The following is a 17312-nucleotide window of genomic DNA, read 5'->3' on the forward strand; positions in this document are numbered from 1 at the left end:
CTTTTGTTTAATCTTGTCCAGAAAAAAAAAAAAAAAGTGTGTTGTTATCCCTTCACATAACAATTAACTTCCAAAAGATCTCTTAGGCTTCAAGTGAGAGATTCATAGTACCCTTCTTCCTTGGCAATGTTTGTAACAAGTTGAGATTCATATGGTTGAGCCTTTGGCACGCCTCAAGTTCAAGTCCAAACTAGCCCATTCTTACTTTCTGGGCAGATGAGAAGTGCTTAGCAGCGGCCACATTCCACGCCTCCGGTCCATCCTCCCGCCTTCCGCTCCTCGAACGCATCGTCTCTCCACCAAAGCAACCGGACAACAACCCCAACAAGGACATGAACGAACTCGCCGTATTCTTACTCATGATTCTGATCTTAACTTGGTCTGAAAAGAGGCTTTCAAATTGGAGAAGTAGAAGGAAATGAATAATATTCAACAAGGAAGGCAAGGAGCTGATGAGATTGTTGTTTTTCCTGGTTTTGTTGCTGCTACTTGGACTTCTATCTTTGCTTTTATATAGCTTAGTATTCTTGGAGCTCAAGTTTTGACCCATGTCTCCCATATTTCTGAGCAATTTCTGGGAACCCACAGATTTTCTTGAGAGGCAAACAAAGATTAACCTACATGAGCTTTAAACCCACTTATGTATCTTTCTAAGGCCCCACGTCAACTTTGACCAAGAAAAAAAATTTGAGCAATGCGTGGAATTCATATCTGAACGAGGTGAAGAACTCCGGTACTGTGTTGCGACACGACACAAATATAACAACACACGATAGATAGACATGGTGATACCGTAAATTTAAAAAAAATAAGAAAATAGACATGGCGATTAAGATATAATAAATTTATATTTATTAAAAACAATACACATCCAATTAAATAAATCAACTTATTCACACCCAATCAAATTAATCAACCTCTACTTTTTTGCGATAGACAATTGTCAATAAAAATTTCAAAATACACCTTTAACCAAAATATGGACTGGAGTCCAACAGTTCTGATATTTACAAAACTGCCCCCAAACTTATAAACTTTAGGTTTTTCAAGTTGTGATATTACAGAACTGCCCTCATAATATTTTATATTTACAAAACTGGCCCCAAAATGTCTTTATATTTCCAAAACTGCCTCACAATCTTTTTTTAAATTTACCAAAAAGCTCATGCCGTGTCCAAGGGGCGTGTCGGCATGTCAGAGTGTCCGACATTCTTGGTACTTCGAGGTTTCAGAGTGTTCGTGCAACCTATCTTGTGTAAGAACATAAGACCTTATGTATTTTAATCTCCCCCGACTACACATTGATTTCACCTGGTTTGAAAGTTGTCCCGGTTCAGACGTCCCTGCACAAGTTTTTTCTCTCGAATGAGTAGAGTAGGTAGTGGTGAACACTTTCTGACAAAGATATGGAAAGAATTAATTCAAGTCTAACAAAGACATTTACCCTTCTGCTGTTGACAAACTTCGGTACTTGTATCAGTCTGAAGAAGAGTAAAAAATCTTATAGAAACTATAGAGATTTCCCGAAAGAGATAATCTAAAGCTAGAATTTCATACAGAACATATCAGCTTACATCAAAATTGGCTGTGGGGTTAAATAATGACTATAATTTACCTAAAAGAGGCGTAAACAATCCAATAGAGTTGAGTGACTGCTTCAAAGACGGCCAAATTAGTTCGGTCACTCGTGTTCTTGAACACCAGTTAGAAAACTTACATTTCCTGTTTGAAACTGGAGTTGGAGATGATTCCAAACTTGCTTGGATCATACTAATGAAGATATATTTTATGTACAGAACTGCAGACCATTGATGCGACTCAATCAGCCCGCTACCTTTCTCCACCCTCGAGCTCTTCTTGATCCTCCAACTGAGATTCTTCTTTGTTGCTTATGTCTCCGTTACCACCATCATGATCTCCGTTATTCTTCCGGAAGAACAACCCCGATGAGGTGGAGTCGTCTTCTTCTAGAGTTTCTTCATTTTCCTTGTCTTTTGATTTTGACTGCAATGTCAAGTCATTCTCCATCCAAGCAGGGCAATAGTGCACGACTCCAAGAGCAGAAAGAACTTGAGAATGACTAGGAGTTGAAGCATGAGGTGATGACGTGGCATTGATTGATTTTCCAGCAGGATCTTGCCTTAAGCAAGAACATTCCGGGACAGGATGAGAAATAAAAGACAGCGGTTTTGATCTTGCGGAAGCTTCTATTAATCCATCAACTAATCTCTTTCTCAAATGCTTGCGTACTGACACCAGCCAAGTATGGTTTGCGTGGTATAGGTGGTCATGAATTTCATCTAAAAGCTTGGCGACTTCTTTTCTGCATTCAGAAAAACACAAAATGAATTTTTGAGAAAACACAGACATTCGTCATCAAGGGAGCAACCGAATACAGCAATTTCTCAATATCTAGATACACATAGTACTTTTAGTTTGCGGTTAATGATCACAAAAAGCTGTGTATTGACCAAATTGTGCTCACTAGCCGCTCGTCGCGTCCATAAACACATCAAGCTTTGAAAGAAAAATGAAAAATAAACTACAATGCATTTAATCTAACAGCTCAAATGTTTCAAATCTCATATCCTGATCCCAATATGAGAAAATTTTACATGCATAGTTTATGTCATAAAATAACTACAAACAGTGAAAGACCTTCCATTTATTAATCATGCAAATGAGCAAACACGTATGTCCAGATAAAACTGCGTACCTGTCTGGTCTGTATGTCTTTGATTCAGCTGATTGATAGAGTCGGTGTCCCATTACCAAGCTCGCAAAATTTGGGTGTCCCTTACCATCAAAATCAAATCCAGGGATAAACACATCAGCTTCAACGCATATCACATAATCAATTGCTTCCCACAGAAGTTTATGAGCATTGGTCCTCAATTCAATAACTGTACTATCAGGCTCGTTATCACTCTCCGCTACCCAACCCCACCAACCTTCAATGTTATAGGATTTGGGCCTGGCCGGGGGTGGTGGAAGTGGGCGAGGACGAGGGCCTGCATTTTTCCATGCTTCAATTTTCATCTCTTCCTCAATCATTGGTGGACTCCTGGGATTGCGATCGACTAGGTTAGCTTCGCGACCATACATCCTACTAAGCTCCCAAGGCATGCTGAGGGAAGTCCTGTCAACGACATTTTCAAACATTGCACGAAGAGGGATCAACGTCCTTTGGCCACCAAAGATTTCTCCCCCCGAGACATATATTATTGTGTCCCACAAGTACCCATATGCACGAAGAATAATACCAATCTGTAGAAATTCAAGGAATATAGACAAAAGGTTCAATAAGACCATCTCAAAGGAGATGTCAAATCCTAAGTGGAATGTCATGTAATCAAATTTGAAGGTAAGAGCAAGCTCCAACAGATATGTCAATCTATGTGGATTGACATATGAGAAAAGGTGATGTCAATAATTTTTAATTATTTTATTGTGGGTCCCATTAATGCACCAATTATAGATCCTTGAAATTTATTTTAATTGATTTCTTTTTAAAATGGGTCCTACAAATATCATTTATAACAAAAAAAACCATATGGGTTGGCAGTAGAGAAAATTTGACATTACCACGTCAGCCATCAAATTAACATTTGACATTTATCTTTTGACATCTCCTTTGGAGATGCTCTAAGAAGTCATTTCTTATTAAAGGATGTAGACAATATTTTTGGCGAGTTAATTCAATGCTAAATAGACTTGCAGTATATATTACAACCAACTTTATAATATTTACTTCATCGCCATTATGAACGTTACTTTTGTTTTGTAGCCACATCGCATCTTACCTCTTCTGGCATTAGGGGGCATGAACCTTTAAGGCGTTGTTTTGCAGAATTCACCGAAAGCTTTCCCTTGACAATTCCACGTTTTATCATCCATTGTCTTTTGTGTTGAATGAGTTCCGTGTGTACATCCTTCGGAAGACAAACATATGAAAATCAAACGCTATGAAAGAGTTCCAAAAGAATAATATATGATGCAGTCCAGGGTCAAATGCTATGAGCCTATGAATGATTCAAAGCAAATACCTGGAAGAGTTCAGCACAACCATGATATGCCAAAGCCTCCCGGGTCATGCCAGGGTCAAATGCTATGAATGGCTGTCCAGGAGCCTTTAATCTAAAGAGGTAGAAAATATTATACGTGAAAAGCCATGCTGATGAGAAAAAATTAGATACCACACATTGAGAGAGAGAGAGAGAGAGAGAGAGAGAGAGTAAATGGATGCCGGTAGTTGACCTTTGTAAAATTTCGGTGGCAAGCTCCTGGACCTCCTGTCGGAACCTAAGGGCATGAAAAGCAACCCTACATCTCAGCCTCTGATACTCTTCAAGATCGGGTGGCAGGATAGCCTACATTACATCCAAAACAAGGTAGTAACAGATATATCATTAAACGAAGAAATATAATACTCACTTCCACGGACTCAAGTTATGAGTACAGTGCAATAGAGAGAGCAGACACTGTTACCTGCAAGCATCCACCGTCAGACACAACTAGTTCAACTACTAAATGCTTCTTCAAAATTGGAAGAACATTGTTCTTGTAGTAATATGGTGAAGCAGAGTAAGGCACTTTAAACACCGGAATGTTCTTGTTTCTCCTTTGCCCTTTAAGATTTTTGGGAAGCATCTTCACAACTTTGACGTCTTTTGACAAGGCTGCCATGAATTGGTCCTCATTGTAGAGATAGGCAAAACTTTTAAACTGAGAGCTACGTAAAACCATAAGACACAAACAGTAAGTACTGAATACATCAATTTAGGGCACGAACAAACAAAGCCGAGATTATAATGATTGTAAGGCAAACCTTATGCCCTTGCTGCTTGTGGTCGATTGGATCTCAGGAATCACTAACGTTGCATTAAGAAACCGAGAAACCACAACTACATCACATATCTGAAAAACCAATAAGATGCTGCAGCTGTAAACTTATAAGACAATTGAATACAATCGAGAACAGGCCATTAAACCATGACCCCCTTACCGAATTCCTAATCTCATGAAATCCGCCTTGTATCCTGACAAAGATAAACCCGCTGGTATCTGAATCGGGTTCTGTGACACACGAACACATTTCACTTTAGAATGATTCCATATTTGTTCACAATTCAAATAGATAAACAAACATCCTGAACACAAATTTCAAGGTTTCCATACACAAAATTTTAAACATAAAGCATATCCTTCTGGGCTAATCACGATTATAATAATACTGATCAAGTTAAACCAAGGACCCCACCGGTTGTGTTAAACCTACAATCCGACATAAAGTAAGATTTTAAACTTTCTTTTCCTTAAGAGAAAGAAGTGTTATCATCAACCTTTTTCGTAGCATTGATACTGCAGAGAAAGTCCTTAAACCGAAATAATGTCCAACATAAGCCTCCAGAAAGCATTAAACCAATATCGAAATCACTATAGCAAGATGAAAAGTAGGCTAACCGGCGTAATGTCCTCTGGGATTTGCATTCGGCTGCAAAGATTCGAGATGCCGAACCGGACCCCATAGCCTTCTATACATTGGACTCTGCACACCAAAGTAGTAGGATAGTAAAACTGATTTCAGAAAACCAACAAAATTGATACGAAAAAACATAATTGATATAAAAAACAAAAAAAAACGGATCCACACTAAATTCACACTCAAACCAAACCGATTTCAGAAAACCAACAAAACATTTTCTGTCTGAATTTCCCATAATATCGAAGACAAAAATCCCCAAAAAATCAATGTCACAAAAACAACAATGATTGCCACTTTCAGAGCAAGAACAATACTTTACCAGAAGAAAACAACAAAACAAACATAACCCAGAAACAGAAACACACTCAGGACTCAAACTCCACAAAAACATGAGAGAGAAAGAGAGAGTGAGAGGAGAGAGAGAGCAGTTAAGCAGAGCAGATGAACTTGAGAAGATGAGATCTTTGATGGGGGGGGGGGGTTAAGTGAAACGTACAGTCTTGGAAAAATTCAAGCTTTCACCAATGGCTCTTCTGGGGAAGATTGTGATGGAGGAGTGGAACTCTGAAGCAGCAGCCCCTTCTGTGAATCTGGCCAGCAGAAAGTGCACAAAGAGAGAGATTGCTGAAAGAAACAGACCAACCAGTCCAACCCATTTCATCTTTGACTTCAACACCATCTTCCCCTCCCCTTTCATTGAAACCCCACTTCAGGATCAGAACTCCAGCTGCAACCGCTTTTTGCAGAAGCACCGGGGAGAGAGAGAGAGAGAGAGAGAGAGAGAGAAGTGGTTTTGTTTGAGTGGAAGGAAAAGTCACAGAGAGGGAGCTAATGCGGCACGTGCGAGTGAGATGCACATACACACTACATGTGAGTGTTTGAGTTAAAAGGGACCAGGCATGGCATTTTAGTACATTAAATATTTGATGTTTTTAATAAATAGCTGTCCGATGGCATCCCACCTTCTGCTTCAGCGCGTGTAATCATCGCCAGACCCAATTGGGAAGAGGGCCAGAGGGCAAGAGGGCAACAGGGTGTAGGATAAGCTATGGCGAAGTGTCGGATATATCTGGTGATGGTGTATGATTGGAAAAGCAGGGTGGGATGGTGTTGGAGTTTAGTCACGTGAGGTAAAGAAAATAACATACATATAATGTGTTCATCGTTATATTATATTTTGCTCTAACAATATATTATTGTGTATGTTTTTCTCCATATAACAATGTATTATTAAACTAAAATGTCGCAGTGATATAAATTCATTATATGTAAGTTATTCTTGTTTGTAGGGTTTTTTTAGAAGTTTTGCTTGTGTGTGAGGGTGTGTGCGTGTGGTAGAATATAGATAAAAGGGTATTTGTGTGAAAAGGAAAGAAAGGAGCTTTTGGGTGGAAGGACGAGGTGGGCACAAGGAAAAGTTTAGTGGTCACCATAGATTTTTGCATCATTTTGAAATTTCAATGGGGAAGAAGAAACTGATAATGCAATGATGTGGATAAATGGTAGAGATTCTTCGATTGTATTTGTATCTTTCGTCACATAACGAGTGTATAGCTAATCAATTACACATCAAAACCGCTAAGTAGGAGTGGCATGAGGATGTGCAGGTAATGCCTAGGCGGGCCACCTTTTTATAAATATTTTATCTATGCTAATTTTTGGTAAGCTTTTGTTATGCACTTAAAACTTAAACTCCGTCTCTCTTTTTAGAGTAACTGACTTGAGTATCGGATATTTAGCCAACCCCTCCACTCACCTTGTGAGCACGTGTGTCGCTTTGGTTTTGATTAAAAGTGTTATTTGTTTTGTAGGTACAATTTCGTCAAATCTGAAAAATGGCGAAAATTTGTCACCACAATTATTGTAGATAAAAAGTTTACATATGGTACTAAAATATCATACTCAAATTTTTTTTTTTCAAAAAAGAAAAAAAAGTTTTATAAATACAAATTCAGTTGTGGAAATGGTACCTCTGAAAATGATTGATCTAGAAAAGTTTTGTCAAAGAAACGAAATAGGGAAAAAGACAATTGAACCGAAGACATTAATTAATCGATTAATAAAAGGGATTGTTCGAAGTTATGTCCTTTTCCAATAATTCTTTAAAAAAGAATTGTTCTTTTATTTAATTTCATTTCATTTTATCCCTTAAATCCAACGTACACATTTCCGACTTTATTATGTTTATTATGTTGAATTATTTCTTGGCTAAATTGGATTAATGGTTCCCGTGGTGAGAGGATAATCAGAAGATAGCTTCGTGGTGAAAAAAATCAGATTAAAACCCTCGTGGTAAACTCCATTAGAATTTAAGCTCAAAATTAACATTTTTCTCATCTGTCTGTTAACTCATTCAACTTTCGTAACCAAAAAAGAAAAAAACTCATTCATCCAAGGCTATGAATTCGTTGATCCATGCTTCGATTCCATTCAAAGATTTTTGTCCATTAATTAGTGAACTCCCTAAATATGCCCATTTGAGAAAAAAATGATTTCAAAAAAGATCTTTCAGTTGTCAGATTACAAAAGAATAATTTTCTGCTCGCAAAAAACAAAACGAAAATGAATATTACAATTATAAACAATAGGGGGACAAAATTGGCAATGAAAATCCAAAATACGTAGTGGTATTCATTTACAGGGAAATAGGTTTCTTCTGTTGGATGCGTCTATGGAGATTGAAGAAAAGATCTTTGAATGGGCATATTTAGGGAATTCACTGATTAATGGACAAAAGATCTTTGAATGGAATCGAAGCATGGATTACAGGTAAAGGTAATGAAGGAGGCTCCAGCCGTTCAAGGTAAGGCGAGCACAGGACCTGAACCTGCTCCCGCAGAAATCTGATGTATCCCATCACTTCGTGAAGCACCGATGCCGTGTCGGTCTGCAACACACCCAATTTTCCAAGTTCCCAGAAGAAGAAAAAATATTTTCGATGAATTTGCAAAAATATTGTCAAAAAATAATTAACTGGGTGGCTTGATTTGGGTTTTTGCAATTCCACCTTGCCGTAGGGTGAAACGAGCTGCTGCAGCGCTGTGATTCGTTCTCCGAGCTTCTCTTTGCTCTGTACATTTGCAGAAAACCAGAACCCATTTGGTAAAAACAGAGACGAATATTGTTCTGCTTTGAGAAATGGCAAAGAGAGAGTGCGAGAGAGAGAGAAGAGCATGCAGAGGGAGTTGTGGAGAGCGAGAGAGAGTAGCACGCAGTGACGCAGATGAGCTTACGGGGTTTTGTTTTTGTTGAAAGGTCGTACCTTTCCGTTGCCGGCCGACGTGCGATTCTCCAATTTCGTCTATTTAGCCAATCATTTTTTCTCAAATGGTAATGGAATCGAAGCATGGATCAACGAATTCAGTCTTGGATGAATGAGTTTTTTTCTCTTTTGGTTATGAAGGTTAAATAGGTTAACAGATAGACGAGGAAGATGTTAATTTTGAGAAATTCTAACGGAATTCTTCACGAGGGTTTAAATCCGAATTTTTTTACCACAAAAACTATCTTTCGATTACCCTCTCACCACGGGACCATTAATCAAATTTATCCTTATTTCTTCCATGGGGACTTGGAAATACTCATAACTCTGATACATCGACACTCAGTGAGAAGCTTATCAAGGCTTTGACTGCCTATTTGTCTTGATTTAGAATATGAGAAGAAGAGTTATTTTTCGAATGTCGTTATTGGTACTCTGAGGACCTATTTGGTATTCTATTTGAGTTTTAAAATTTTTAACTTAAAAACTATTTCTCAATTCACAACTCAAAAATTTGTTTGATGAGCTTGTTTTATGAAACGTGAACTTAAAAATAACTAAAAATCTGGCCTGAAATATGAGAACAACAAAAGTTTCTTTTTACTGTTTTTTTTTCTTCTTCTTTGTGACATCCGCAGGACCTTGGCGTTGAGGCTAGTGACACCAAACATCAATTGAGAGTAACTGGCGGTGATGAGAGATATCTTTCCGGCGATTAAGAGAAATGTTCCAACAATCGTGACATAGAGTCTTTCTGACAACAGAAATATTTTTTTCACACCATCCCCGACCCACCGTCTTCTCACTCTAATCACCCAATTTTCAATGGCAACATTTGAAATTAGCAACCCACCACCATATATGTGAACAAAACCCACCTAAAGATAACATGATTTCATAGTATGAAATGTGAAATTGAGAGTTACAAATCAAGTCGCCAAGATATTGGGTATTGGTGAGTATTTTCCGGGTCGTTTCTCGGATCCCGACCTGACCTTAGTATCCTCCCTCAACCACCACTGAACAGGCAAGTTTTTTAGTTATATAGCCTAAATCCATTAAGATTTGAAACAGTTTCTAGGTTCGATACCAAACAAGTTTTTGGGTTGTAAAAAAATTGTTATTGAGAGAAGTTCATCCAAGTGATTTTTAAGTAGTATAATTTTTTTTTAGTAGAATAACAAACAGCCTTAAAAGTTATCATTGTTACTTTTTATATTTAGAACGAAAAGTACCCTTTTAGGTCTAGAATGATCCATCACCAAGTTAGAGTTTCACACAAAAGACCTCAATAATGTTAAAAATGAACGTTATACATATAAGATGTATATATCATTTTGTTATATTTTTGGTGTGAGACTCTATTTTTCAAACAATATATGTGAGTGGGAGTGTTAAACTGTTAATTCCATTAATTAGAAAAATAAATCATCTTCTTCTTACCAGAATTAAAAAAGAGTACGAGCATCCCCAGTGAGGGCTCCATATGGGGCTGGAAATATAGCCCATTTTAGAGCTCCGATAAATCTTTGGGGCTTTATAAAAGAATCTCTCCTAATTAGGGGCTATATCTTTCGGGCTCTATACGAGGCTATATATATTTATTTATATAGTAATTTGATTAAGCGATGATTTTTTTTTTTTTTTTGTGTTAGCTTTTTTAAGTTGATTTTTTGACGTGCTATCTTAATTTATTTATTTTATTTTTTAATTTTTTTTATGAACCCTTCAACATAAAAAGTTCAAATTGTGACAAAGGTAGATTTCATCACTTATGAATCGTTCGTTGGATTATATTCCTTTATCTCAATCTCATTCGTTGAAAGAAACAAACCTCCACCTCGCCCTTTGAAATAATTTGATTTTCATGTATAACATAACAATTTACCTAGCACCAATTGGTAAATTAGTATCATACAATTTTGAAAAAAATTATTTGAAAATTTCACCGATCAATGCCTATGAACGTTATATCAATTTGAAAATTTAATTGACACACCCCTACCGAGATCAGGGCGTGCTGGCCGTCACGTGGAAGTGACGTAGCCAAGTGCACAGTGCGGAAGCTAATAAAGTAGTAATGTAAAAGTACAAATAAATAAAACTAGCATACATAAGGTCAAAGTAATAAGTGCTAGCGTACGTGAGACACAAATTCAGAGCAGAAAACCCTAAGCAGTCCAAATTAAAATAGCGTTACAACAGTGCACCCGAAGGTGAACATACGCTGGTGATCGTCTGTCAGAAATGCCGGGTAAACCCTCTGGGAAACCACCAAACCAACTGAACAGCTAGAACCTGGAGGGGCGCAAAACAAAAGCGTGAGTGGGCAAAAACAAAGCTTTTCGAAAACCATTTCAAAAACAAGATTCTAACCCTTCGCCGTAAAACCTGTATACTTCCCAGAAAATAAACATATGTACGTATATATAGATATGCCAATCATGCTCAAGAATATGCCATACCAAATCTCACGATGAAATGCAAGTGCTCAGGTGTGAATCACATCAATAACATATAACTGGCAACCGGAGTCACCTAAAGTGATCTGTACGGCTGGATCTAGAGCTCAAGTCTCAATATCAATAACTAAACCTGCCCACGAGTCGGAACCACCTAAAGTGGTCTGTACGACAGGCCTGGGTGTAATACATATAAACGCTCTAGTGCTACGATCACGTGAAGGCTGTGCGAATAATCGCGGGTCACCTATGAGTCGGAACCACCTAAAGTGGTCTGTACGACAAGACTGTGCACCTAACTTGGATCCAAGCTGAGCGTATGGTGCGGGAGGTGAACAACACGTGAAGGACTGTGCCCTACTCTGGGCGGGAGCACTAACACCGGGGGTGCATGTTATGAGCTCTCTAAGCATCTCTAATCACTATTGAATGCAAATATTAAATAACGCTTACCTGGCACTTACCTGTGCATCCACAGCACCAATATATATATATATATATATATATATATATATATATATATGAGCATAGAAAAGAATATATAATTAAACATATATGCGACTAATCATGCATAATAACCAACCATATAAAAGGAATGGCATAACTAATAAACATTTATTTAAATTTCTGGGAATTATAAGTATATAGGTATATACGGAAAACCAAAAGCACACTCACTGGTAAGTGGAAGGGTCGTAGCCCCCCTGCCTCGAGTGACCACACTCGTCCTCGGGATATGTCTCACCTATATGCGAAAATACTATAAAAACGTTAATTTTAAAGCACATAACCTTCCTTTCGTAATAACTTCTCATACATTGCTCAAATTGGACAATTGAATATACCAACGTGCTCTACACAACCTCAGGATCACACCCAAATTTTTAGAAAATTTTTCCACCGCCGCACGCGCCCCCACGCGGCGGCCAAGCGCAGGCACGTGCCTGGCACGCTGACGGCGTCAACTGACGCCGTTAGGAATATTCCGTCAATTTTGACAGATTCCGTTAACGGCGTCAGGAATATTCCGTCAGAATTGACGGAATATTCCGTCACCTTCTCCGGCGAGCCTCCGGCGCCGGAAAACTGGGAAATTTTTCAAACTTCGATATCTCGCTCGTTTTTCGTCCAAATTTCATGAAATTACCACCAAAATGAAGCTTAGACCTACTAGAATACAAATATACAACTTTTAGGGGACAAAAACCACAAAATCTCACCTGTCCAAACCACTCAACTCCGGCCAACTTCGAAACCAATGATCCCGACGTCCAATTTCTTCAAACGAACCACTCCGAGCCTCCTTGGGACCTCACCAAGCTATCTACAAGCTTCATTTCCCCTAAAACGTGAGAAATCACGTGTGCATGAATAGTACCCCAAATCGGCCATTGTGAAATCGACGTGAAAACGTTGTAGTTCTTACCTGAAAATGGTACGACTGGACTCCCACGAGCCTCACGAGTTCGAATGTGTACTTGGTTCCTTCGATCTGTGGAAGTTTGAAGGGTTTTGGTGTATGTCCGTACGTTTAGGGTGAGTGGGAAGGGGAAATGGGGCTCGGGGAAACACAGGGAAAGGGACAGGGACATGTGGGAAGTGTGGGAGTGTGTGTGTGGCTCCACACATGCCAACAAAACCCAAAGCAACCTCAACACAAAAAGAAAACGCACTAGGGGCAATTTCGTCTTTTCACGCGTACATTTTCGATATTTTCGGGACGGGCTGTCACATTAATTCTTATGAAATTTAAAACAATAATTAATTAGCCAAATTGCAAGAAAAATAAGTAAGAAAAAAGAATTAAAAATAATAAAAGAAGAGTATAAGTGTATTTGCAAGTGGAGGGAGAGTGATAGAATTTTGTTCACATGGGTTTCTACTTTTTTTGTGAGACCCATTGTTTTTTGGGGCTAGATGTAGCCTGATTTTATGTCACCTAAGAAAGAAAGTTGCTAGCTCCAGTGATGGATCTAGCCTTATTTTCTGACACATTAACGATGAAATTTCTCATTAAGGCTAGAAATGTGGTAGGTCCCCCATTGGCCATGCTCTAACAAATTGTTTAATTTCAGTTTCTAGATCTTTCTCGGAACCCACTGCCGTAAACACAACCGCCCCGCGGAAGCTATACGCCAACTCGCATCCTTCATTGCCATTGGACGTCAGGGCGCGTAGCCATCACATCCGAACCACGTGCTCCCACGTGGCGGAATCACCGCGCGCATAGTGTCACTGCCCGTAATTTAAAACGCGAGTTCAGTCACTGCGTTAAACCCCCTTTCTGGTTCTCGCGAGAGGGAATGATACGGAACTCCGAACGCGGGAGAGAGACAACGAACTGTCACAGATTCGAGGTCCGATTGATCGCGCCCGTCGATATTTTTCCGCATCCAATCTCCGCGGTCCGTCGGTCTCCGATTCCCTCTCGTCTCAGCGGCGGTGGATCTTCGGTAAGGCTTCGCGGTCCGGTTCCCAATCTCGCAGCGTCCGGTGAGTCTCATCGTTCGCTTTTTTTCTCCGTTCAGCATCAGGAGACACAATTATTTAGCAAATTTTTGCAATTTAAATATCGCGATCGGCATTTGATCTTGTGTTCGTGCTGGTACGGAAGATTCTGTGATCAATTTCTTATGAATTTCGTACTTACAAAATAATAATAATAATACACAATTGGAAAAAAAAAAAAAAGCACTTAATCTGTGTGTTTTTGTAATTTCCGTAGCTTTTTATACATTAGACAAGTTAAACGATTGCTGGAAATTTCTAAAATTACTGATTTTGGAGGAGAAATTAAAAAAAAGTACAAAAGAAAATGAGAATTTTTGGATAGGGGAATTGAATGGAGAAGAAATTGAAATTCGATTCTTGGTGTTGCATTTTTGGATTGAAAGTTCATGATGCAGATTGCTGTTGGGGATTTAATATTCGGAGAAATAGAGTTTCGTTGTTTTTCGCTTATATATAATGATTGAATTATTTCGAGAGAGTATTATGTATTTAAAGAAGGACTTAGAATTTGGTTTCTTTTGTGAAATTTTATTTATTCGTAAAATTGTTTTAACAAGTATGTTCTGTTGGAATGGCCAGCATTATCTCCAATGTAGAAAAATTTGCAAAAGTAGATGGCTTCTTCGATGTAGCGTTTTCCAATGTGAAAGTCGCAGTTGTCTTCTACTTGGTTTGATTATGATTATTTACGGTGCAAACATTCTCTGTAAATTGGTGCCGGCGTTTGAGTTTGGCATCTTCTTGAGAGAGAAGCTCTCTTCTGCTGCCGCTGCCTCTACTGCCGGCATTGGAACTTGCCGTTGCCACTTCTTTGCTTCCCTTCATGTCTCCTGAATTGCATAAACCTGTATATAACCAGATGGCAGTTGCAACCTTCAAAGGACCTCTTAATGGTGAGTACCATGGGGATAAGAGGTTTGAGAGAAAAAATTCTGGCAAGAGACGTGTATTTGTGCAGACTGAAGCCGGTTCTGTTTTGGGTATAGAGCTAGATAGGAGTGACAATGCTCACACGGTGAAGAGGAAATTACGGCTTGCACTAAACATCCCAACTGATGAGAGTTCATTGGTATGTGGTGACATGGTGTTGAAGAATGATCTCAGCATTGTTAGAAATGATTCTCCGCTTCTTCTCACCAAGAACCTTATGCACAGAAGCTCGTCTACCCCTTGTCTCTCACCTACTGGGAAGGATCTTCAGCAGAGGGATCAGAGTGGTCCAATTGAGGTACTGGGATACTCAGATCAGTTTGCCAAAACAAAAAAACTGGTTCGTGATATTATGAAGGCTATACGAAATGACATTGATCCCATTCCTGTTCGTAGCGGTCTTGGAGGTGCATATTACTTTAGAAATTGCGATGGTGAAAATATTGCCATTGTGAAACCGACGGATGAGGAACCGTATGCTCCAAACAACCCAAAAGGTTTTGTTGGGAAAGCTCTTGGACAACCAGGTCTCAAACGTTCTGTGCGGGTTGGTGAGACAGGTTTTAGAGAAGTTGCAGCATTCCTTCTTGATTACAACAATTTTGCTAACGTTCCTGCCACTGCTCTTGTGAAAATTACGCACTCAGTTTTTAATGTTAATGATGGAGTGAAGGGTAATATGCATCAAAATGGAAAGCAAGCAAGTAAGATTGCATCATTGCAACAATTCGTTCCTCATGATTTTGACGCCAGTGATCACGGGACTTCTAGCTTCCCTGTTGCTGCTGTGCACAGAATAGGTATCCTAGATATCCGGATTCTTAACACGGACAGGCATGCTGGGAACCTTCTTGTTAGGAAGTTTGATGGTCCTGGGAAGTTTGGTCAGGTGGAGCTTGTACCCATTGATCATGGCCTCTGTCTGCCCGAAAGCTTGGAGGATCCATACTTTGAGTGGATACACTGGCCTCAGGCATCAATTCCTTTCTCTGATGATGAGCTTGTATATATCGATAAACTTGACCCTTTCAAAGATTCTGATATGCTTAGGATGGAGCTGCCCATGATTCGAGAGGCATGCTTACGAGTCTTGGTTCTTTGCACGATTTTCCTCAAGGAAGCTGCAGCTTTTGGCCTCTGTCTTTCCGAGATTGGTGAGATGATGAGTAGGAAATTTTGTGGGCACGAGGAGGAGCCGAGTGAACTTGAGGTCATATGCATTGAAGCAAGGAAACAGTTAGAGGAGAAAATATATTGTGAGCCAAAAGCAATCAAGGAGGAGGTTCAATTTGATCTAGACTGTGGGGAGGAGTCAGATTTGAGTCCAATCACGGAAGTGAAAATGGAAACTGAGAGGAGGAATTTCCATTTTGGATCGAAAGGTGGAAATGGAAGGTATGCACTTTCCAAACTAGAGGAGAGTGTGGAGGAGGACATGGACAGGCTCGACGGTAATGAATTACCTTCGAGGTTGGATGAATGTGCGAGTGTGGTGCAGAATCGGATTCCAAATGTTTCGAAGCTGTCAGCATCATTGAGAAACATCAGCATTGGCGAGAAGAGTTGGCGACACCTAGGTTCAACGCAAAAGAACGGTTGTTGGGCTGGCACATCGTCTGGAAACAGGAGTGTGAATGAGCAGCTACCTGTGAGCAGCAGTTTCGTGAAGCTGGTGGATATGAACGAAGAGGAATGGATGCAGTTTCTTGAGAATTTCCAGAGATTGCTCCGTCCTGCTTTCGCTAATCGCAAATCAGGGAATGCAGGTCAGAGGCAGAAACAGAGGCTAGGGACTTCATGCCAGTTTTGAGGCAATGGTTTGTTAGATAAATAAACCGAGTACTTGTAAGATACGGTGCTTGGTGGTGGTGTATTTTTTTTATCTTCTTTTCAGAAGGTTTTTTTTGTGGGAAGAACTGCTTCCGGAGTCTGATTCACTCTTTGGGAATCAGCTAAAATGGAGGCGAGAATTGTCTTCTCATTTGCTTAAATCCTTGTACAACTTCGAAGCTGCGTTGACTTTGTGGAGAGTGAATAAATGTTGTTTCAAGCATATATATCTAAGTATATGAGAAAATTGTGAAGATGGCGTTGAAAGCAATAATGCCTATGCCTTAGGTGCGGGTTCAATCCTCACCAATCCTTTTGCCCAACATTTAATAATTTAACCTGCTAACGCTATTATTTGTTAAAAAAAATGTAGGAAAAACTCTACGAAGTTTAGGTGTGTAGTATGGAACGTCCAAAACCCCGCTGCTTCTCAATCTACACATCCCTCGCTCAGCAATGCTGTGCCGGCACCCTTTCTCAATCCTCAACTCTCGGCCGGTAGCGAACACACCACCAAATTTTCCTACATCTCTCATCTGTCTCTGCTGGAAACTAAATATTCTAATACTCGTTATTTATTCTTTTATTCATATTAATTTTTTTATTGGTCGGATATCCGAAATCCAGTGTTTCCGGCCAGATGTCTGAAGTTACATAGAGAAGCTTGGAGGGCAATCAGAAAAGTTTCGGGTTTATGGTTTAGGGTTTAGTCAAATGTACTTAGAGGTAAAAGGGTGTACTTTTCGGTGTTTCGAGTTACTCCGGGAGCGTTTCAACAAGGATTGTTTTTGAGTTTCAAGTTTTTGGCAAAGTTTAAGATTTTTGGTATCTT

At 39.3% G+C, this 17312-nt stretch overlaps 3 protein-coding genes across 3 annotated transcripts; 1 reads left to right on the top strand and 2 right to left on the bottom strand.

Moving 5' to 3' along the window:
- Positions 1-1482: 1482 nt before the first annotated feature.
- Positions 1483-6348, bottom strand: LOC103962725 (O-fucosyltransferase 27). The gene is made up of 10 exons (XM_009375484.3): positions 5982-6348; positions 5464-5548; positions 5006-5076; positions 4829-4917; positions 4489-4732; positions 4258-4370; positions 4047-4137; positions 3804-3932; positions 2717-3267; positions 1483-2323 (listed from the first exon to the last, which is right to left on the bottom strand). Exons 1-10 carry the CDS (start codon positions 6180-6182, stop codon positions 1831-1833), a joined length of 2067 nt encoding a protein of 688 aa, XP_009373759.2. The 5' UTR covers positions 6183-6348; the 3' UTR covers positions 1483-1830.
- A 1806-nt stretch (positions 6349-8154) lies between these two features.
- LOC125474789 lies at positions 8155-8842 on the bottom strand. Its single transcript, XM_048578769.1, has one exon. The coding sequence runs from the start codon at positions 8658-8660 to the stop codon at positions 8202-8204; it is 459 nt and encodes a 152-aa protein (XP_048434726.1). The 5' UTR covers positions 8661-8842; the 3' UTR covers positions 8155-8201.
- Positions 8843-13317: 4475 nt separating this feature from the next.
- On the top strand, positions 13318-16703 carry LOC103962724 (phosphatidylinositol 4-kinase gamma 7). The gene is made up of 2 exons (XM_048579042.1): positions 13318-13702; positions 14300-16703. Exon 2 carries the CDS (start codon positions 14544-14546, stop codon positions 16458-16460), a length of 1917 nt encoding a protein of 638 aa, XP_048434999.1. The 5' UTR covers positions 13318-13702; positions 14300-14543; the 3' UTR covers positions 16461-16703.
- The last annotated feature ends 609 nt before the right edge of the window (positions 16704-17312 follow it).

The sequence above is a fragment of a genome, unplaced genomic scaffold (assembly GCF_019419815.1).
Source record: "Pyrus x bretschneideri cultivar Hongxiangsu unplaced genomic scaffold, Pyrus_bretschneideri_v1 Contig13, whole genome shotgun sequence".
Lineage (NCBI taxonomy): Eukaryota > Viridiplantae > Streptophyta > Magnoliopsida > Rosales > Rosaceae > Pyrus > Pyrus x bretschneideri.